At 32.8% G+C, this 22,128-nt stretch overlaps 4 protein-coding genes across 10 annotated transcripts in view; 2 read left to right on the top strand and 2 right to left on the bottom strand.

Annotated features, from left to right (window-relative positions):
* Window positions 1-22,128, top strand: part of Sgf11 (SAGA associated factor 11kDa) — a 229,512-nt gene that overhangs the window by 112,229 nt on the left and 95,155 nt on the right. The gene's annotated exons all lie outside the window — the stretch shown is intronic.
* Window positions 1-22,128, top strand: part of LOC145323733 (interleukin enhancer-binding factor 3-like) — a 200,880-nt gene that overhangs the window by 112,230 nt on the left and 66,522 nt on the right. The window lies entirely within an intron of this gene.
* LOC145324545 (uncharacterized) lies at window positions 714-6,906 on the bottom strand. The gene is made up of 6 exons (XM_080167129.1): window positions 6,829-6,906; window positions 5,904-5,997; window positions 5,061-5,126; window positions 2,043-2,092; window positions 1,462-1,548; window positions 714-888 (listed from the first exon to the last, which is right to left on the bottom strand). Exons 1-6 carry the CDS (start codon window positions 6,861-6,863, stop codon window positions 714-716), a joined length of 507 nt encoding a protein of 168 aa, XP_080023255.1. The 5' UTR covers window positions 6,864-6,906.
* LOC145324316 (uncharacterized) lies at window positions 12,610-20,409 on the bottom strand. The gene is made up of 10 exons (XM_080166934.1): window positions 20,267-20,409; window positions 19,626-19,700; window positions 19,235-19,282; window positions 18,494-18,571; window positions 17,801-17,908; window positions 16,742-16,845; window positions 16,323-16,378; window positions 15,195-15,267; window positions 14,249-14,328; window positions 12,610-12,786 (listed from the first exon to the last, which is right to left on the bottom strand). The coding sequence occupies exons 1-10, from the start codon at window positions 20,354-20,356 to the stop codon at window positions 12,689-12,691; spliced, it is 810 nt and encodes a 269-aa protein (XP_080023060.1). The 5' UTR covers window positions 20,357-20,409; the 3' UTR covers window positions 12,610-12,688.

Raw genomic sequence — 22,128 nt, 5'->3', positions numbered from 1 at the left:
ATTGCTATATTAACATAAGTGATAAAAGAAACATAAATCATGTGCATTTTAAATTCCTTTTGACAAAAATCGGTGGTCCGAACTGTTATATACCACATATGCACACAGATAAATAACAGGATTTAAGCCAAAAAAATGATTTTTTTCAGACAGGTATTTTGGGTATTACGCTAGATATCCAAAATACACTTTTTGTTGGACACCCTGTAAAATTAGAGTTTTGGCCAAAATAGCATTATGTGCGCTTTTTACATGAATAAACGATCATTTTGGTGTATAAAATGTATAGATTGGATGTAAGATTGATGAAAAAATTAATTTTTAAAATTGTGAAAAAATGGGTGTTTTTTACATTTTTGTTACCTACCTTCATAGATAGCTAGATATCTAGACATCAAGGGACTCTGAAACTTTTTTTTGGCCATCCAGCATCCTTGAATGACCCAACGGACCAAAATATAGAGTATTAACAAAATCGGAGAGGTAGTGCAGAAAAGTGGTACAATTGGCGAATAATGCACCATATACATAGTGACCAAAACAGTAATTAACTTTGTTTTTCAGAATTGATCTTGATATTTTAATAATTTAATTCCCAGATTGTTTTTTTTTCTTTTTTATTTTTAAAAAAAGACGAAATTTGATGTATACGTTAAGATTAAATGAATTTTTTTTGGGAAAAAGTTGCAAATTGATTTTTATGTAATATGTTATTATTCTATTCCTGGAAGATTTTTGCTGGATTCTTTTGATGATGATCTCGACATTGAGTTTTGTGACTTGAGCAAGGGGTTTGACTCTGTAGATTTTGATTTTATAATTGATAGTGAGGACGGGTTGTTTGTTTTTGAGCAGATTGAAGACACGGTTGATACACTTCTTGAAGACCTAAATCATTATATATTTAGGTAGCGGCTACGCCCCTAGAGGTCTCGAGTGGTCTTTGAGGTAGGTAGGGGAAAAGGTTGACTCACCAACTTACAATTTTAGTTTTAAAATAAAAGCAAAGAAAAATTTAGGAGGCCATTTTTTTCTCTGGGACGATTTCTCTTGGTAGGATGGTGGTACCCTCCCCCAAATAGTTATAAACCTTCACAGGACCTATGAGAAAGTACACTGTAAAGGAGAAAATTAACAGTTCAGCGGTTGCAGAGATATTTCCTATAAAATATATATATGATTTACACCAACGTTCACAAGAGCTGTTTTTATGCATCAGATTTGGACCCGTACTGAATATTTACCTAATAAAGTAAAAGAATAGAGAGGCCACAAGCTATGTGTAACTTTGCCAACAGGTAACCTGTGCCGATTTTTAAGGGTGGGTCTTTGAATAGCGTCGGAAAAATTAACATAGGAAAAAGATCAGAAAGCAATTTGCTAGCAGAAAAAAAGTTCCACACCAATCGGGCCAGGTAATTGTCTGGGTCATACATCTATACTTATACATTTATTGTTTACCTTGTAGATGAGCTAGTAGATAGACTTCGTTGGGAAGCACGGTTGGAGCTGGTTCTTCGAGTATCACTTACAGAGTTATCTAAGGATCTAAAATAAAACAAGGATTACAACATCTATATTCAGCGGAGCACAACAAATCATAGATGGGAAGACGCACAAAATCAAGAAAAGAAATATAAATCATGAAACCTTTATCGTGTATTTTTATATTCTTTGATATTTAAATTTTGTTAAAATACTGACAGACCGACAATCAAAGCAAATCTTCACAAAAAACTCAGCCGTCTATCTTGAATTGCTGCTGAGAAAATCACTTAGCGGATTAACTGACTGTCAGACAGAATGACAATGTGGATTATAGAGTAGCTTCGCTACTAAAAAGGGTGTATGCTTTATAAAAATAGTTGGTAAAAATAAAATTTTTGAATCTAATGGAGAAGTCATATCATTTCTAAGCTTTTGGATTTAAAAAAAAAGTTAAAATCTACATACAAGGGAATTTAGTCTATCATCATCATTAAGGCCATCCATTATCTTATCCCTTAAGATCCATGAGCATTATGAAATAGTGAAATTCCAACCTGTTTGTAGACGAATCAGTCGAGCTAGAGGACCGAAGGCTTGTAGAAATCTAAAACAAGTTCAGAATCAGATTTTTAAACAATAATGGTAAAGGATTAAAAGTGGTAGTTTGAGAACTCTCCCTTACCTTATATTGAAAATGAAAGAAGGGAGCTTCTCTTTACCCATTATAACCTAACCTAACTAAAGTAATAAAAAAAACGAAGAACACCCCCTTTCCTTATTTTCAATTTATTTTAAGTTTTTAGAGGGTTTATCAGTGCTCAAGAGGGTACTTTGAGTGATGGCGCTACAATAATTCATCCATTCCAAACGACTGTTGTTGTAAAATGTAGCTGTCTATAGTGCCCTAGCAAAATGGGAAAAGATGTCACTGTTTTTGGCCTACCTATGCTATTGACGTCAAGAAATACCCTTTACACCATCTATTTTCTAGGAAGTTTCTTTCCCACTTCCCTTATCCTTTCCCTATACTATGACGTCAATAGAAGAGGTAGGCCCAAAGCGGTGAAATCTATAGTGTCTATAGTGCCCTAGCAAAATGGGGATAGATGGCATCCTACCTATTCTATTGACGTCAGAATTTACCCCATACCCCATCTCTTTTCTAGGGGGTTTCTTTCCCCCTTTCCTTTTCCTCTACGATGACGTCAATAGAATAGGTAGGCCAAAAGCAATGACATCTGTCCCCATTTTTCTAGTGCTCTAAACACAGCTAGCTATAAAATCACCAATGTGAGTGAAAAATCTATGTATAGAAATGCTTCGCATATGCAAATGAATCATTATTAACAAAATGACTAAATGGACTTTTCTTTTAGTGTGTTCGAAAAAAACTATTACACAAAAATGCATAGTAGAAAAGTGATATACTCTTACAACTTTTATTTGCATTTTACAGTAGTTATAGGGATAGATTATATTTATATAAAATTAATAGTGTGTATTTTTTTCATTTTTAAAAGCTGAAATTCAAAATTTAGGGGAGGGGTCTGTTATTCGACCCCGCCTCCCCCCCTTCCCCAAAAAATCCACTCCATTTTTTATAAAAGTAACAGGACGTGCGTCTGTATGTACCGCTAACCACTAACCACTGAACCGATATGGTTCTTCTTTACAGTGAACCTTCTCATAGGCCCTGGGATGTTTAAACTATTTTTTTGGAGGATAGCACCATTCTCCCTCGAGAAATCGCCCCCAAATTTTGTTCTATTGTTAAAATCTAGGAGTAAATGGTCACCCAGAGCCCCCCCCCCCCTTTTTTTTCAAGATTAAACATATTTTTTAAAAATTAACAAATAATAACATTTTATTCTTTTTCAATATTTGCTATACAGTATACATGTTATATAGTTTTTCTCTTGTTGAAAACATCCAGGTATACAGTGTACATACCTTGTTATAGCTAGTTTTTCTCTTGTTGAAAACATCCGGGTATACAGTATACATACCTTGTTATAGCTAGTTTTTCTCTTGTTGAAAACATCCGGGTATACAGTATACATACCTTGTTATAGCTAGTTTTTCTCTTGTTGAAAACATCCGGGTATACATTATACATACCTTGTTATAGCTAGTTTTTCTCTTGTTGAAAACATCCGGGTATACAGTATACATACCTTGTTATAGCTAGTTTTTCTCTTGTTAAAAACATCCGGGTATACAGTATACATACCTTGTTATAGCTAGTTTTTCTCTTGTTGAAAACTCCGGGTACACATTATACATACCTTGTTATAGCTAGTTTTTCTCTTGTTGAAAACATCCGGGTATACAGTATACATACCTTGTTATAGCTAGTTTTTCTCTTGTTAAAAACATCCGGGTATACAGTATACATACCTTGTTATAGCTAGTTTTTCTCTTGTTGAAAACATCCAGGTATACAGTATACATACCTTGTTATAGCTAGTTTTTCTTTTGTTGAAAACATCCGGGTATACAGTATACATACCTTGTTATAGCTAGTTTTTCTCTTGTTAAAAACATCCGGGTATACAGTATACATACCTTGTTATAGCTAGTTTTTCTCTTGATAAAAACATCCAGGTATACAGTATACATACCTTGTTATAGCTAGTTTTTCTCTTGTTGAAAACATCCGGGTATACAGTATACATACCTTATTATAGCTAGTTTTTCTCTTGTTGAAAACATCCGGGTATACATTATACATACCTTGTTATAGCTAGTTTTTCTCTTGTTGAAAACATCCGGGTATACAGTATACATACCTTGTTATAGCTAGTTTTTCTCTTGTTAAAAACATCCGGGTATACAGTATACATACCTTGTTATAGCTAGTTTTTCTCTTGTTGAAAACTCCGGGTACACATTATACATACCTTGTTATAGCTAGTTTTTCTCTTGTTAAAAACATCCGGGTATACAGTATACATACCTTGTTATAGCTAGTTTTTCTCTTGATAAAAACATCCAGGTATACAGTATACATACCTTGTTATAGCTAGTTTTTCTCTTGTTGAAAACATCCGGGTATACAGTATACATACCTTGTTATAGCTAGTTTTTCTCTTGTTAAAAACATCCGGGTATACAGTATACATACCTTGTTATAGCTAGTTTTTCTCTTGTTGAAAACATCCAGGTATACAGTATACATACCTTGTTATAGCTAGTTTTTCTTTTGTTGAAAACATCCGGGTATACAGTATACATACCTTGTTATAGCTAGTTTTTCTCTTGTTAAAAACATCCGGGTATACAGTATACATACCTTGTTATAGCTAGTTTTTCTCTTGTTAAAAACATCCAGGTATACAGTATACATACCTTGTTATAGCTAGTTTTTCTCTTGTTGAAAACATCCGGGTATACAGTATACATACCTTATTATAGCTAGTTTTTCTCTTGTTGAAAACATCCGGGTATACAGTATACATACCTTGTTATAGCTAGTTTTTCTCTTGTTGAAAACATCCGGGTATACATTATACATACCTTGTTATAGCTAGTTTTTCTCTTGTTGAAAACATCCGGGTATACAGTATACATACCTTGTTATAGCTAGTTTTTCTCTTGTTGAAAACATCCGGGTCTCGAGCTATAGTTTTAAATGGATACTAAAATAAAAAAAATAGTTTTGGGTAAATAAACAAAATCATAAAAATTTTTAGAAGCAGCTTATAGTGCAACGAAGTACAGAAACAAAAACATATTAAGATTAGCTAAACAAACGAACGAACAAAATGTAGTATGGAGGAGATATGCCAGAGAAATCTTCACATGGAATTTCAGACGTATATTTCAAAGAGGAACAAAATAAATTACACTTACAAGGGCGTCCAAGCCTTTTAATTTGGGGAGAGGTGGTAAAAATTGAAAAAATAGGGGGGGGGGGTAATTATTATATCATAGAGACAAGGACGGCCAAGCTTTTTTTTTTTGGGGGGGGGGGGTTATAAAAATAAAAAAATTGGGGGTGCCATCATTTGGGGAGGGGGGGGTTGTAATGGGGTGATTGGACGTCCTTGCACACTTGAATCCCAATTAACCTTCAATATCATTTTTAAAAATATTTTTCATTATCTCAAAAAAATCTATTACAGCATATGATTCTACAATACCAATTAAAAACAACATTTTGTTAGTACATAAAAAGTACTATTTTTCGGGGGGAAATCATATTTTCTTCAGTTAACATATCCCTTGCCCCTGACAAATTATTGTTTGTCGTCACGAACACAGTAAAAGTGTCGGACTGATTATGACGTAACAAAAAAAATTAGCCAATGAGAGGCCACTATAAATTTTACCATTGGTCAATAATGGCCTCTCATTGGCTAATTTTTTTTGTTACGTCATAATCAGTCCGACACTTTTACTGTGTTCGTCGTCACCTGTTTATTTTTTGCTGGTGAATATTCCTCTGTTTTGGGTAGGAGACCCAGGGCTTCCAACTTCTTTCTCTCGGCGGCTTTTTCACGTCTCCATCTGAAGTAAAAAGGTTGGAGATACGAATAGTGTCATGTGTGACGTCATAAAAATACATCTAAAAGGGAAGGGTGAGAGGTGAAGTGGGTAAGAAAACCCCTAGACATGGATTAAGACGTATTTTTAAAACGTCACACATGACACTTTCCATATATCCAAGAATATCAAATTTTTATTGCTGGTATTGTGTATCAACATACTGGTGGTCCCGGCCCTAGACTCTAGAGGCTTAAAACCATCTCGGGTCCTCTGCAAAGCTTTCCTGATAACTTAATCGGTTCAGTAGTTATCGATATTCTAAGCTACAGACCAAAAATCTTGCAATAGGATAAGAGTAGTCATAATGATTGATGGGGCGGTACATATAAAATACAAGAACGACATCATCCTTAAGTAGCGAAGCACACAAAATCATGGATGGAAAAACGGATGAAATGAGTTTTAGAGTAAATCTTATAATATAAAAGAGAGAGGGAGAGAAAAAAAAAGGATAAGAAAAGGATAAGATGAAGGATCTCATTCTCCCTGTTGTGTTAATAACGGACAGACTGGCGGATAGTTGGACGGACAGACAAACAGAGCGATTTATAAGGTATCTTCGCTACTAATAAGTTTGAATTTATTTTGAACAAAATGTCGGCGTAAATACAAAAAAATAGGTAAATAATACGATAATCTTCAGAAACTAAAAAAACCAAACGTTTTTAATCCGATAAAAAACAACAACATTTGTTAGTTAGTAGATTAGGAGTATAAGCCTTCTTCTTTAGACTGGATGGACGAACGACCAAACCCTAATTATAGTGTATCTTTTATATAATTAGGCTTTACCTCAAAACATCAGCTCCACAGCCAATATGTGGCATACTCCTCTAGAACCTTCTACAACAGTTTATATTTACATAGGAAGGAAGCAAGCCGGTTCCAAGGGACAAGCTGCTGTTTCAACTGCAAAAAAACTTAAATTTTCTAAACCTTCTCTTGAAATTTTAGTTCAAAAAAGAAAAAGTAGAATGAAAAAAATGAAGGGGAGGGGTAGTTTTTATCCTCAGGGTAACCTCCACAAATTGGTAATAAACCTTCCTTAAATTTAAAGGAGGATCATATCGGTTAAGTGGTTAACCAGATTTTTCGGTACACACTGGATTTTTTTGCTCCGCGTAAAGCCTTTTTAGCCTGGCTTATGTAAAACTATGGTTTGTCAGTCAGTCTGAGGATTGTTTAATATTTTTATTCTTAGAAATAAATTACATTTGATCTTTTATAATATAACTAGTGGCTTCGCCCCTAGCCTCTAGGGGCTTTGCCCCAAGAGGTATAATTACATCTTCTATTACTTACCCAGCAGAACGTATCGCAAATTTTTGCACCTACCCAGCAGGAAAACATTTTCTCGTTTAAATAACGAATTCGCAAAATTCGTAAAAAAAATTGTCTAATGTGTTCCCAAGAAACTACTGGTGCTGCTCATAGTCTAATGTGTTCTCAAGAAATTTTTTTTTTGGGGGGGGGGGTAAATTTTTATTTTTTGGGGGGTTGGGGGTGTCCCACCCCCCAAGAAAATAGCTTAAAACCACCACAGGACCAATAGGTATATACCCTGAAGAGTAGAATCCAATCAGTTCAGTGGTTACCGAGATCTTAAGCTTCAGACGGACAGACAGACGGACGGACGGACGGACAGACATCAAGCTACTTTGTATTATAGATAAAATTTCAGTAAAATTTTTGATATTGTAATATTTATGCATGGTTTCATTTAGTTTTGTATGCCAATTCTTTTAAAAATTACCTCTTAAATTTTCTGTTTTTAAAAGAACGTGTGCTAACTTTTCTTCGTTTTTTTTTTAACCCATTTGTGACGAGCTCTCAAAGTTCAAAGTTTTGATTAAACGGGGTTCAACAAATAGTTTTTTTTCAATAATTACTCAACCGAAATAAAAAAGTAAGGTGTCAAATTAAAGATCTTACTATTTTTGTTCATAATAGCAATTTTCTTCTTTTTTTTGCTGCGTTTTAGATACCTTAAAACCAACTTAATTTTAAAAAATTAAATTACTTCAAAAATAAGAGGTCTACAAAAAACGATTGCATATCCAAATTCTATGGATAATTTTACATCTATTACTTACTAAAAACACCGACTAGCTATTTTAAAAAAATCTCAAAAGTTAGGACACCTTCTTTCAATTAAAATCTATCTTTAAAATTTATATGCTTCCTCCCAAGTAAATATAACCTGCCTCATTAATGTAAATATAAAATCACATATACAATACAATATTGTTTTGATGAAAAAACAAATATTAATTATAAATTAGTTTGTATAGTAATGAAATACTGGCTTTTACTGAGGTATTAATTGCATTTTATATATTTTTATTCATATACAATAGCTTAAAATTGGACAAAATAAATCTTTATTTTTTCTTCTATGAATTAAATTTTGATCATGGAAAGAAAACGAAGTAGCGGGTTTCGTCGTATTTTCACAGTAGCTTTTGATAGGTTAGGTAGATGTTAATGATTGCCCCACAGGGTTAGGATTTAGGCCCCGCAGGGGGCTAGAAATAGGATAAAAGCTACTGTGAAAATAAGACGTAACCCGCTACTTCGTTTTCTTTCATGACAAGGATGACAGTATCCTTAAAGGTGAAGTTTTGAAACCATACGAAATAACAAACAGACATTGAAATATAGCTGCAAAATTGCTTAAATACATGATACTGCTCATAATGACTGTAATGCTATAGCATACCTGCGGAGCCCTAAACATACAAAGTAATAAATAAACAAACGTAAAACCCCCAAAGATCTAAAGGGATAAGACAATGGCCTATAAATTGATGTACATCCCCAATGATGATACACAAAATTACCCCTTCTGAAGATTAAAATTAGTGGTTGATACGTATGGACACTCAAGTTAATGAACTAACCAATCAAAAGTTGTTAAGCCAACGAATAAGAAATGTTATCATAAAACTTAGGGGACAAGTGTATTAAACAGCCCAATGTCCCATGCATCTCTGTAAACCCCACTTCCCCTTATTTCCGATTTTATTTTAAAAAAAGAGGCTGGGGGTCAATGCTTAACAAGGCACTTTGAGGGGAAACACTTTAAATTACTACTGGTCATTTTGCTTCCAACTATTGTTATTTATTTTCAGAATAGTTTTATATTAACCCATTAGTGCCGAGCGCCACTTTTATGGGCCGATCGAGCTGAAAATCTCAGGGAAGCTTTATAATGGTCAAAACGGAATTCCAATTTTTTTGTTTTGCTCTAGTGGCGTGCACAGGAAAGTTGCAAAAAAAGCCGGTTTGGCATGGCCATAAATGCACAACAGGCATTTTGACCCGTTTTGGGCGGTTTCTGCCGGCATTAAAACCTGTTTTTTTTCTAAATACCCGGTTATTTTGACAAAAAAATGAAAAATGTAATTTTTGAATGCCCAAAGTGATATGAACACTTTTTAGAACTTTGATACGATCCGTAATTGAAAACTACACAACCTCATGTAATCTATAGAGCTACAAGTAATATACGAAGCGATTTATATCCAATTTAGTGTTTCGTCTATAGGTGCCGCCGTTTTTGATTAAAAAAACCCGTTTCTAGAAGTTTTAAAACACACACACTACAAAAAAAGAACATATAAAAATTGGGTGATAAATATCAGAAAAAGAGCATAAAAATATTGGAGGACACATATAGAGATTACTAGGGTATACTTATTAGGGTAGCTCAAGAATAATAAATCATAAACAAATATTTAATGGTTGAAAAGTTAAAACCGGGTAATAAAACCAAAGCCGAGCCGGGTTTTAAAACTGCCGGGTATTTATGGCCATGCCGAACCGGTCATAATAGGTCATAAAAATGGTCATAATAGGGTGTAAAAAAACGATAAAAAAATCATATAAAAAATAATAATTTGAATAAAACGAATTCACAAATAGATGTACTTGTCAATAAACATTAGATTTCACACAAAAAAATCAGCAACTTTACTATAAAAACAAAAAAGTTAGAAGGGGTATTTTGAATACACCAAAATTTTCGTGGTTTTCAAATTTTGTTGAGCTATACCGGCAAACAGAAGTAAGCAAAACTGCCTGCTCCAGGGGGAAATGAAAACCAGGGCAGTAGAGGGGGGATTCATACTGAGAATGATGCAATTTGAAGACTGGAAACCGGTTTTTTAACATTTTCTGGAACCGGGTTTTAATACCCGGTTCGTCACTAATGGGTTAATATAGTAAAATTAGTACAAGATTTCGACCATTTCAGACCACAGTGATGAAATTCGGGGAAAGCTTAAAATTGGGGGGGAACGGCCATCCGGCTATGATTGAAGGGTGAACGGAGGAGGACTAAGGTGTTTGAACACCCAAGGAAAAACAAAACAAAACCCATACACCCAAACAGCCATGCAGGGCAGGGTGTGCGGACAAAACAATCAAACTTTTTGGGTAATGAATATTGTTAAAATTTATGTATGAATTAATTTTGTAGCGGGTCTAGCATCTAGGAGCTCTATATTCGTGGGGATAAATAAAGGCAGAAAAATAGCCTAAAACCATACCATACCCAGACTATTCTTTATAAAAATAAAAAAAACCTAAAACCTTCCTGGGACCTTTAAGAAGCTTCACTAATAGTTATAAAAAAACTTCGCTAAAGACAAAAAAAAAGCTTACTACTTTATATAATAGGAATAGATTTAGTCATTTAATAGTTTTTTTGCTAATATTTTAAAATTTGATTTTGTAGTATTTTTCTTTAAAAAAAAACTTTGTTACTTATTCCCAGGGACCTTGAGGGATGGGGCATTGGGTGATAATTTAATGTTTCTCATATTTTGATTAACAAAAATATTCCTCATTAAGATTATTGATTGAAAGCTATGGTTCCGTCTTCTTTGTATACCCCAATCAAGACTAAATATTACCCCAGAGTTTTTAATTTTTCTATTGCAAAAACTTTGGGGACAGTTTAAATTATAGTCCATTGTACCTCCCTCCCTTACACCCATCTATGCCATTTTTCGGTTTTAAAGCCTTTGAAACAATAGTATAATATTATAGTCACAGCTTTGTCAAACCAGGAATCATACTGTCATAATGTGTTAGAAAATTGTGGGAAATCATATTTGTTGAGGAGTGAACTTTCATTAGAAACAATCAATTCATAATTTATTCATCAATTGGACTTTTTTTCTGCTACTTTTTTCATGGTCCTTTCCCCGTCAGGGAAAAATGGATATAGAAAATATATAAAATATAAATATGTTTTAAGATAATTCCTTAACAAAATTACAAAAAAGGGTGAAACTATAAATCCTATAATAAAGTAACAGGATGTGTGTCTGTTTGTCTGTCTGTACCGAAGGATCTCGCTAACCGCTGAACCGATCGGGTTCTCCTTAATAGGGTAGCTTCTCATAGGTCCTGGGAAGGTATATAACTATTTTGGGGGAGGGTACCACCAACCTCCCAAGAGAAATCGAACCAAGGAAAAAATTACCCCCCCCCCAAAAAAAAAAAAAAGTTAAACTTTTTCTAATTACTTTTTCTTTTACTTTTAAAATCTAAAATAATATATTTGGTTATCAAATTCGACTTTCCCCTCCTCAAGAGGCCTCTAGGGGCGTAGCCGCTAGTCCTAAATAATGTAACAGAATGCTATCTGTTTGTGTATAGTAAAGGAGCTCGCTAACTGCTGAACCGATATGGTTCTCCTTTACAAAGGAGCAGCTTTTAGGTCCAGGGAAGGTTTATAGATATTTTCAAGAAGGGTTTCTCCACCCTACCAAGAAGAATCGCCCTTAGAGGAGCGTAGCCGCTATTAATACACAAAGTAGTAAGGTTTTTCTGTGTGTACCTAAAGATCTCGGTGCATAACTAACTGGGGGGAGGAATCCTCACCCCTTAAAAGAAAAATCGCCCCTAGATTGCAATATATTACTGTTTTAATCGAGTCCAATAATCATTGCAAAGAAAAGTTTTAAAAATTTACATTTATTTTTTCTTTCAGTTTGACTGTCCCAATCTCACTGTAGTCCCCAAATACCTGGTTGCGACTTATAATTATGATTAATTAAATCTTTAAACGCTTTTTTGTTCAAGATTTAAGGGAAATCCGTTTAGTTTTCTATGTTAATTATTTTTTTTATGTAAACAAAACAAGAATGATAACAACCACGTTCCACATTGTGGATTCCATAAATAAAATTTATTGAAAAAAAAATCAAGTTGTTAACTTATTATTGTTAAGTAAAATATTCTAAAGAATATATTATATTGAATTGAAACCGTAAGAAATACACAGTTTTATAGAACAATCTTTGCGAGAACAAAAATAGCAAACAACAGACAACAAATTCAGACAACAAATTCTTCAGACAACAAATTAAAGATCGAGTGGCTATTATACCTTTCTACCTTTCTAGAAACTTTTATCCTTTTTTTGGGGTAGGGGTGTCCGCTCCCCCCCCCCCTTCAAAGAACCACAGAAGAAGGTTCATCGATTACCGAGATCTTGAGATTCAGAAAGACAGACAAAGATCGTTTTCTTTGTATTTATGACATTAAATCAATTTAAAATCATTCTGTATATAACTTTATTGAGTATTTTTAAAACATAAACAATGCTATAACACAAATATTAACTAATCAACAAGGACAGTTATTTCCAAAGCTTGGGAATGATTGGAAAATGTTTAGCATAGGCCTCCCATCCAAGTGAGTAATTCATAGGTTCTCCTTCAGGGAAGGGCAGGGTGGCTAAAAAATAAAATATTTTATTCTGGGTACAAATGCCAAAGGAATATTTGCTCATCATCCTTATAATAAAATAAAAAGATATCTTTCTGTGTGTCTGTTTTTAGTGTGTACCAAAGTATCTTTCTTACGAAAACTAAAATTGAAAGTGTGGGGAATGTAAAACCCAGCATATACTTTTATCGCATTATTTTAAGAAACATGTTGCATTAATACGTCCTTAATGACGTAACTTTTTTATTACTATACAAATGACGTTTCATATTTTTTATATTTTTTTAAGGCCGTATTGTGTACCAAAAACTCATCGTTATCTTAAAAAAACGTCACACAAAAAATATAATAACAATATTTTGAAATTAATGACATTTTATCTTAAATAAAGACACATTGACACGTCAATTTTTCCTTTAAAACATCCAGAAAAACAAGATGGCCGCCAAACTTTCAAAATTGTATTATAATTTTTTATTATTTGTGGTAAATAAAATGATTAAATTTAATTCAATTTAAATCATTTAAGGCTGTATTAAGACGTCAAATTTTTATAAAACGTCAAAAAAAACAATATGGCTACCAAATTTGGTAATGTATTATTTTCTTACAAACAAAATAGTAGAAATAATTCAGGGTTAAAATTAATCTAACAATTTGGAATCAAACACATAATATGTTTCTATTATTTCATTGCTTACTGAAAAGTTTCATGACCTATATATATGGTTCTATTCTTTCTAGAAGCTCTCACCAAAAAAATTAGTTTTCATAATATACATGCATAAAGGAACTAAAATATAAATTCATAGTGGTGTTTGTAGTACTAAAATCCTTCATTTCATTACAAAATAATAATTGTCAAACTAAAAATAAGGTCAAAACATTGAGAAAACAAAGCTAAACAATTAGTGATTTCAACTGCCATCTGGTGTCAAAATCAGTAACTATTTGATCCATTTCCTTTTTAAATTTATATAAGATCATTTTAATGCGTCCTTATTTATCAATATGTCATTTAAATTATTTAATTAATAAAGATGACTTATTACAAATAAAGGACATTTTGATTCCACATTATTTTTTTTATTTACTGTGACATTAATATGTAATTCTATAACATATATTAATATGTGGAAAAAATAGAATATGACGTATTGAAACAACCTTAATTTTTATATTTAATCAGGCATTAATTTGTAATTTCTTTTTTTAAGAAAAATAATGGCAAATAAAAAACAATCAAGGCAATATTAAGTCATTTTCTTTAAATATGTCACAAAAAAGACATATTTAAAATTAACAACATGTCAATGCAACCTTTCTAAAGAAACAAAACCACTTTAGTAGATGCTGGGAAATAACTAAATTAACGGATGTAATTATTCATTACATGTATGATCTTACCCTAACTGTAGATAATCTTCGCCTATAATAAATCTAGAAAATTAACAAGAACAATAACACTTACATACGAGGGAGTGTAGAATTCCAAATAATCCTCCAAGTCCTTGTGTGTTACCTACAGATTTGTCTACACTGTAGCCGCCTACAGTATGTTAGTATTCAAACATTTTTTTTCAACCAATACAAAGCTTTAGAAAACAAGGATGACAACATTCATAAAAGCGAAGCTCTGAAACGGTAGGATTAACACAATTAATTACCATTAACTTAATTAATGAACATTAACACTTCAGTGGAGTGTCAGAACTGAATGATCAGAGTATAAATATATTAAAGTCGAACGAAATAAAATTGTAAGTAGATCTGTTAAAAATCTGCTTTAATACAAGATATTGTTTAAGGACATACTTACATATTAAGGACTTGATTATAGAGATGCATCGCTTATAACAATGTACTTTGTAGTCCTAGAAATCAGTATTCTAAAAATCAGACCAATCGGATAATTTTATCTCATAAAAATTTGTTTAAAATGGACGTACGGACTTTCTTGTAACGATTATAGAGATCTACTAACTCGTACCTGACTCCTATAGGAATCATCAAAAATTGAAATCGATAGGACAATTCTAACATGCCTAAATTAACGAAAAGAGCTATCCGTTACGGACGGATGGACAAACCGACCCTAATTATAGAAAAGCTTCGCTTTTAAAAATTTAGAATACATGTTTCTACTGTTAATGTGAACTGCAACCCACGGAATTAGCGTAAATGACGCAGAGGTTTTAAAAATCATAGATACTGTTGCTATGTATGGCAAATGACATTATTTAAGAATAGAGAGAAAGACTTGGCCAGAAACAGGTGCAACTAAACTTATAAATAATATTTTTGTGTCTTGTATTACAAAAATGTTCAATGTGTTCTATAATTATTTTTTTGTTTTTGTTTCAAATGTCTAATTGATGCCTAATTATAAACTAATACTAATGTTTGAATATATTCCTGTAAATTTGTAGCACTCTCCGGCATCGTTGAAGCTCATGCTCAATACCTGAGGTGGAGTCTCTATGCTTTTACCTAAACAAATCAAATATGACTAATAAGCTTTTTACTCTTCTGTCTAATTATTATCCCTTCTGGAACTCTTATGTTTAGAAGATGATTAAGGTTCCTTCACAGATTATGACGTCAAACGATAGAATAACCAATGAGAGGCCAGCATAAATTTTACCTGCATTGGTTAATTACAGTGCTTACTGGCCTCTCATTAGCTATTCTATCGTATGACGTCATAATCTGTGAAGGGCCTTTAATCATCTCTTATGTTGGTAGTTCTATGGGAGGGGGAGAGGTTGGCCCTAGAAAATAAATCTATTAAAAAGCTCTTCTGAATTGAAAGTTTTATAAAGATTTTATTTTCTAATAAGCATCCAGTCTGAACCCTTCTTGATCTCATAAATGCATATCATGTACCAATATTGTCGTAAGGAAATTATCTTTATATCAGGGCTCGGCAGCCGCGTCCAAGCTCAAATTGAAACCTATCTGGATGCTTTTAAATTTTCTCTTTAAAAAGAGGGATTGTCATAGTTAGGTCAGGTTTAGACTTTCAGCTAATTTTATAACTGTAAAGGGTTGATTTCCCTGAGGCGACTGCTGAGCCCTGTTTTATATTTCAGCCCAATGATCCCACAATCGTATGTTCAAGTCTCGACTATTATAATTGGTATAATTTGGGTCTCAAGGGATAAGAAAATGGGCAACAAATTGATATGCATCCAAGAGTTTTAAACAGAACAGAATCTCCTTTGAACTGACCAAGCAATCGTTAAGAAAGTGAAAGTATTTAAAGGGAACCCTTCCTCCAAATAAATAATTAACTCTTTATAATTTTCATAAGAAATCTAAACTGTAATGTTATATAATAGAGGGCTAAACAGTACTGTTTACATAAAAAAATATTTAGTGAACTTTGTCCTTTTATCTTTATATAATTGTGCAAAAAAAATTATATACATAATGAATAATATTAAACTTTTCAACCAATATTTCTAATCCTCAAAAGGAGATATTTTGTTTATTATCCTTAGGAATGTAAATTAATTAATCATCCATTGTCTTGTCCTGGTTACCTGTTGGTTTTATTGTGTATCCAATGTTTAAATCTCCTGTGTGCTTGTACTGACCTCTAAAATAAAAAAAAGAATAAAACATTCAAGAAACAATTATTTTTTACCCTGAAGACGAAGAAAGTCTCTCAAAAAATCAGCATGTCATAAAAATGAGGGATTATCCATCTGTTTTTTAGGGGTTTTCTTTCCCACTCCTCCTCTCCTTATCCCTCATTTTATGACGTCAGAATATTTTTTTGAAGGGCTTTCTTCGTATTATTTACAATCCCCTAAAATAGTAATGAACCTCTCCAGGACGTATTAGAACCAATATTGTAAAGGAGAATCATATCGGTTCGGCGTTCAGCGAGATTTATCAGACTTTTATATAAGAAATATGACAGACCAAGTTTTAAGACAAAGAAAATTAGGTGCTATACCTGGATGAAAACCAGACCCTGTTGGGTTCCAGAGGATCAATGTGGAAGTTGTAGTAGTTTGGGGACCCAGATAGGGCTTTGCCAACTCCAAAGGATGAGAAAATCTATAAAAAGAAAATATTGTACATATTTGTGGGAATCTTTTTAAAATTAGGTATAAGTACACAATTAGATAGTTGTCTCTAAGTGGTTGTAAGGTACAACTAAATATTTTTGAAGATTCAGTCCGTCCATCCATCCGCAACGAACTTATATTATCATTAATTTAAGCATGTTAGAATGTCCTAATAATTTCAAACTGTGCCTGATGATTCATGCAACAATTAGGTACAATTTAGAAATATTCGCAACTCTGTATTCGTTACCAGCAAGTCCGTATGTCCCTTTAAAACAGGCTGATTTTCAACTTTTTTTGGCAACATTTTTTGTATGATATGATTATCCTATTTATCTAATTTTTGGAATAATAGTTTCGAGGATAGCGCCATCTGATTTTAAGGCTTCACTTTTATGGATGTTGTCATCCTTATAAGTTTATAAAGTATAAAAGTGAAGCACTGAAACGGTAAGACAAACGAACATTAACACTTGTAGAGTGTCAGAACTGAATAATCAGAATTATAAATTATAATTTCGAAACAAGTTTTTATGTAAATTTGTTGAAAAACTACTTAAATACAGGATAATTTTTATGGACATACTTACATTTTTAGAACTTGATTATAGAGATACATTGACATTTGTTGTCCTAGGAATCTGTTTTCCAAAAATCAGACCAATCGGATTTTTATCACATAAAAATTTGTTGTTAAAAAGAAAAAGAAACATGTTTAAAATGGACGTACATACTTCTTGGTAACGATTATAGAGTTGCTTCGCTTTCTAACTCGTACCTAACTCTTCATCATGCAAAGTTTGAAATCGATAGGACAAATCTAACATGACCAAATTAACAAAAAGATCTATTTATTACGCACGGGCGTACGGACCGACCATAATTATAGAAAAGCTTTGCTTTTAAAAAATGCGGCAAAAAAAGTAACAAAAATGCTCGAATACCTGGATAAAGTCGTCTTTGTTAAGTGGTCCAACAACAGGAAAAATAAATAGAAAATCTGAGGACAAAAGTGTCGGCTGTTCACATCCCATGTTAGTCTTTAATAGTTCCTAAAACATAATATATTATATTTTAAATTACTTACAATGTGATATAAATCATTTTCTTGTATTCATTCGAATCCGGTGGATAGGAACCGGTTCTCATCCATACGAAAAAACTATGTCTCGCATCGTATTATATCCAGCTTTCTACGAATATAGAAATGTACAATCATAAGATTAAAACTAGTTTTTTTAGCCGGTGACTTCGTCACCTCGGGGCTAAAAAAACTAGTTTTAATCTCATAATTATACATTCTATATCCGCGGAAAGCCGTTTATAATACGATGCGAGAAATAACTATTAACTATTTTAATGACTCACATACCTTCAGGAAGAAAGGGGACAATGAGCAGCGAGCTGTCTATTACACTAGTCTCCAAAGTCTTATTATAATATTTTCTTATTCGTTGTCCTCTTAACTTTTGGGACTTTTATTGATTTTTTACTGGTTGGTATATTAACTTGAGTGTCCAAACATTTCAACCACTAATTGTAATCTACAGAAGGAGTAATATTTTGTGTATCATCATTGAGTATGTACATTAATTTATATATCGGACATTGTCTTATCCCTGTAGATCCCTGTATACCTTGCATTTCTGAATGAGCTGTTCTGGAGGTATTGAAAAGGTGGAGGCTTGAATGCAGGCTGTCTCGTCAAGTATATCCTTAAGCAATCAGTATATTATTACTTGAATGTTGCACCAGATTAATACTCGTAGCTGGCTAAAATAACGATAATTCCCCCCCCCCCCCCCACCATTCAATCCCTTTATCCAATCCTCTCTCCTTCTACTGGATAAATAAACTGAACAATAAATAAGTTCCATATTAGCAAGCTAAATTGACGAAAAAATTTTCCCCTGTCAATATATCCACGAATATCTTTTATCCATTCCTTTAACATAAAAAAAACGTAGTAAAATGAAAAGTTGACATCGATTTAATTAGTAGCTGTGTTTATTGTCCTATGAAAATGGGGATATATGTCAACGCTTTTGGCCTACCTATTCTATTGACGTCATAGTAGAGGGAAAGATAAAGGGAAGGAAGGAAAGAAACTCCTTAGAAAAGAGATGGGGTAAAGTGTATTTCCTGACGTCAATAGAGTATAGGTAGGCCAAAAGCAGTAACATCTATCCCCATTTTGCCAGGGCAATATAGACGGCTACATTTAATCATATTATTCGTAAAAAATTACCCACAACAATATATGATTTTTCAGTATGATCCAGAACCGTTTCTTATCCAGCGCGCAAAGGATATAAACTTACAGACAGATCATCATGTTTAAAAAATAGAATAGTTTTGCTACAGAAATTCATTCTAACCTTTTCCGCAGAATATATAGGAGTTGTTTTACATCTTGGAGCATGATACTAAATAATTTAAATAGTTAAAACAGTCAAATCGCAATATGAGTACAATTTAAATTTTAAATATGTGCAAAATCGTTAAAATGCATATTTGTTGTCAAATTCTCTAAAACAACTAAAAATTGACATAAAGGATTATGTAATATTTCAAACCTCATGGGCTAGCCTAATTTTTTTTGTAGGATTTGGCGCATTTATATTTTAAATATGACTTATTTAATCTTTTTTCTGAATTAAAAAATATGTTGACCTTGCAATAAACAAGAAATTTATATATTTATAGCATCGTATCATACACAGTTGTCCAAGGAAAGGAAATAACATATTCTGCTCATAAAACATTTACCTCGGGAAGAATAATTGCAGCTCCAGTCAAACTTTCAGCAACAGATATAATTATTCTAGCTACCTTATCAATCACCTATAAAAAAAAACCAAATACAATGGTTATATAAGAGTATAGAATTTTGGGCGGTTTCCCTAGGCGAGCACAGAAACCCCACCCTCCCCCTTATTTTGACAAATAAATCCCAGTATACATAAAGTAGTAAGTTTTTAGTCTGTAGCAAAGAATCTCGCTAATCACTGAACCCATATGAAGCTTTTTATAGAAGGAGGGTTTCTTTTCATGCTAGGCCTTTTTAGGAAGACACTGATTTTTAAAAAAATTTATTTCGCATCAACCAAAATGACTGTATGTATAAGACTGTTATTATATTGTTTCGAAAATTATTGAAAACAGGTTCCCTCATTCGCTGGTTCAAAACTTTGGGGATTTTTTATTAAATGTTAGATAAGTAGCAGAAACTAAACAGTGTCCAAACATTTCCACAAATGGTTTAAAACAAAAGTAGAGTACATAAATCATAACTGGAAGTGAATATAAATTTATCGCCAATTGTCTTATCCCTGAAAAAAACCTTATAATCAGTACATCTAGGGGAAAATATGGGGTTTTCACTGAAAAAATAACTTCTATCAACTTACCTTAATTATAAAGGAAGCTATAACCGCCACAAGTCCACAAAATAAATGTCCGACCGTTTGGACGATTTTTGATGCTAGATTAGGCTTCATTTTATACTCTAATTTAATGAAAATAATGCATTATAAATAGGCTTTAGAGGCAATGTGATTGTCTGTCTTTACATAGATTGTAAGCTAGTCAAATCAGTTTTAGATTAAAAAGCGGCTAAAAAGCTGCTTAAAAGCAGTCCGACCGCCATGGATGTTTAATCCAGAAAAAGTTCCATTATGATAGAATGTTGACAAGAAAAATCGGAGGTTTAGCTCTAATAGCAGCTGAGTAAATCTCATTTACCATACAAACGGACGGGCTTAGACTATTTATAGAGCGCCTGATCTTTAAAAATGACAGAACGTTTATCACTAAAGGATAACATGTAACTAAAACATAGTATATAATATAAGAGTATATATAATTGTGTATATTATACAACACTTTGATTTAACAAGTGCATATATGTTTAAAAGTAAAATCCCGCTCGTCGTCGGGAAGGTGATAAGTTCGAAACTCAGCTTAACACCGCGTCATAACTAAATACGTTAAAAATAGTTTCTACTGCTGCCATGTCGGTTGCGTGATATTAATAGTTAAAGTAGGAGAAGTGCCTTGGCCTAAAACAGTTGCAACTCAATACACTGCACAGAAAGGACTTCAAGACAATGGCCGTGTAATCATAGAGTTGGGTGTCTGTTAGGTGTTACTTAACCTTAAACCCTGGGTGTTTGAACCGAAAAGGAGAGATTTGGCTCCCCATAGTTATCCTTGGTTGTTGGACCTGACCTTAGAGTGTCATGGACAGCAGCCACGCTCGTATGAGGTAATTGATAGATATGTTTAAAAGTAGAATATTAAAATCAAATGTAAATATGAAAACAAGGATGACAACATCCATAAAAACACAACTAATAATGGATGGAATACCAAATTTAGTTGAAAAGCAGATGTTCATTTGTCATAGAAGAGAAAAAGGAAGATCGAGAATATGCGATACATTAAAGAAAATCAGGAAACCTTAAAAAATATACGTTCACGTGTTAATATATAGACCGACGGACCAAGTAAATTGTATACTAGATTCTAAATGGTATAGGGAATCTTCCCTGTAAATATCAGCTCTCTATTAAATAGCCGAGAAAATGTCAATTCTATAGTTCTACAGACAAACTTGATTACAGAGTAGCTTTGCTTCAGAAAACAAGAAAATAGTTAGTTGCGCTCGAGAATAAGGTATAGCCAACAAGCAAAATAAATTAAAAATAATATTTGTTTAGGCTTTTATGAGATCTTTTAAAGCAGAGTAATAATCCTTCTACAGAGAGTAAATCAAAATCAATAGAATTCTAATAAAAAAATTTATCAAAATTCTTCAAAACTGTGACAATTGAAATTAAAATTACAAAATTAGTAAAAAGAATATCGACATAAAAATAATCAAGTACCTAAAAATGTAAGAAATAGAAAAGTACTTTAAGTTTTTAAATATTTCGAATGAAATATGCCAAAATATTTGGTAATAAAAGAAAGGTCGTCGTTACACAGATCGTCTTCAAAGGATAGGTCGCATGGGCTAAAACCTGGAAACACAACTAAAATGAGGTTATTGCATAGAGGTTGATGGGGGATGGGGTGTATGTATAGTTATTATCGTATCGTATTACAGCAACATTCCGCGGATATTGAAATAAAAAAATTATAAGATTAAAACCGCGGGGGCCCAAGGCCCGGACTAACAAAACTATTAATTTTATTTGATTATAAAGATGCTGCGCTTAAAATACTGTACCTAGGAATCATTGGTCCAAAATTCAGATGAATAAGATAA

Source organism: Acartia tonsa, chromosome 7, assembly GCF_053477335.1.
Source record: "Acartia tonsa isolate MP-2025a chromosome 7, ASM5347733v1, whole genome shotgun sequence".
NCBI lineage: Eukaryota > Metazoa > Arthropoda > Copepoda > Calanoida > Acartiidae > Acartia > Acartia tonsa.
The sequence above is the reverse complement of the archived record's forward strand: the minus strand, read 5'-3'. Positions and strand labels throughout refer to the sequence as shown.

Bases quoted from the DNA above. Each gene is read 5' to 3' on its own strand.
- LOC145324545 (XM_080167129.1), bottom strand. From the start codon at position 6,863: ATGCCACATATTGGCTGTGGAGCTGATGTTTTGAG. The intron at 5,127-5,903 runs GTGACGACGAAC...TTTTTATTTTAG, and splicing joins CACCAGCAAAAAATAAACAG to TATCCATTTAAAACTATAGC. The intron at 1,549-2,042 runs GTTGGAATTTCA...GTTTTATTTTAG, and splicing joins ACTGATTCGTCTACAAACAG to ATCCTTAGATAACTCTGTAA.
- LOC145324316 (XM_080166934.1), bottom strand. From the start codon at position 20,356: ATGAAGCCTAATCTAGCATCAAAAATCGTCCAAACGGTCGGACATTTA. The intron at 19,283-19,625 runs GTAAATGTTTTA...TAAATTATTTAG, and splicing joins CTGCAATTATTCTTCCCGAG to TATCATGCTCCAAGATGTAA. The intron at 18,572-19,234 runs GTTAGAATGAAT...TGATTGCTTAAG, and splicing joins CTATATATTCTGCGGAAAAG to GATATACTTGACGAGACAGC.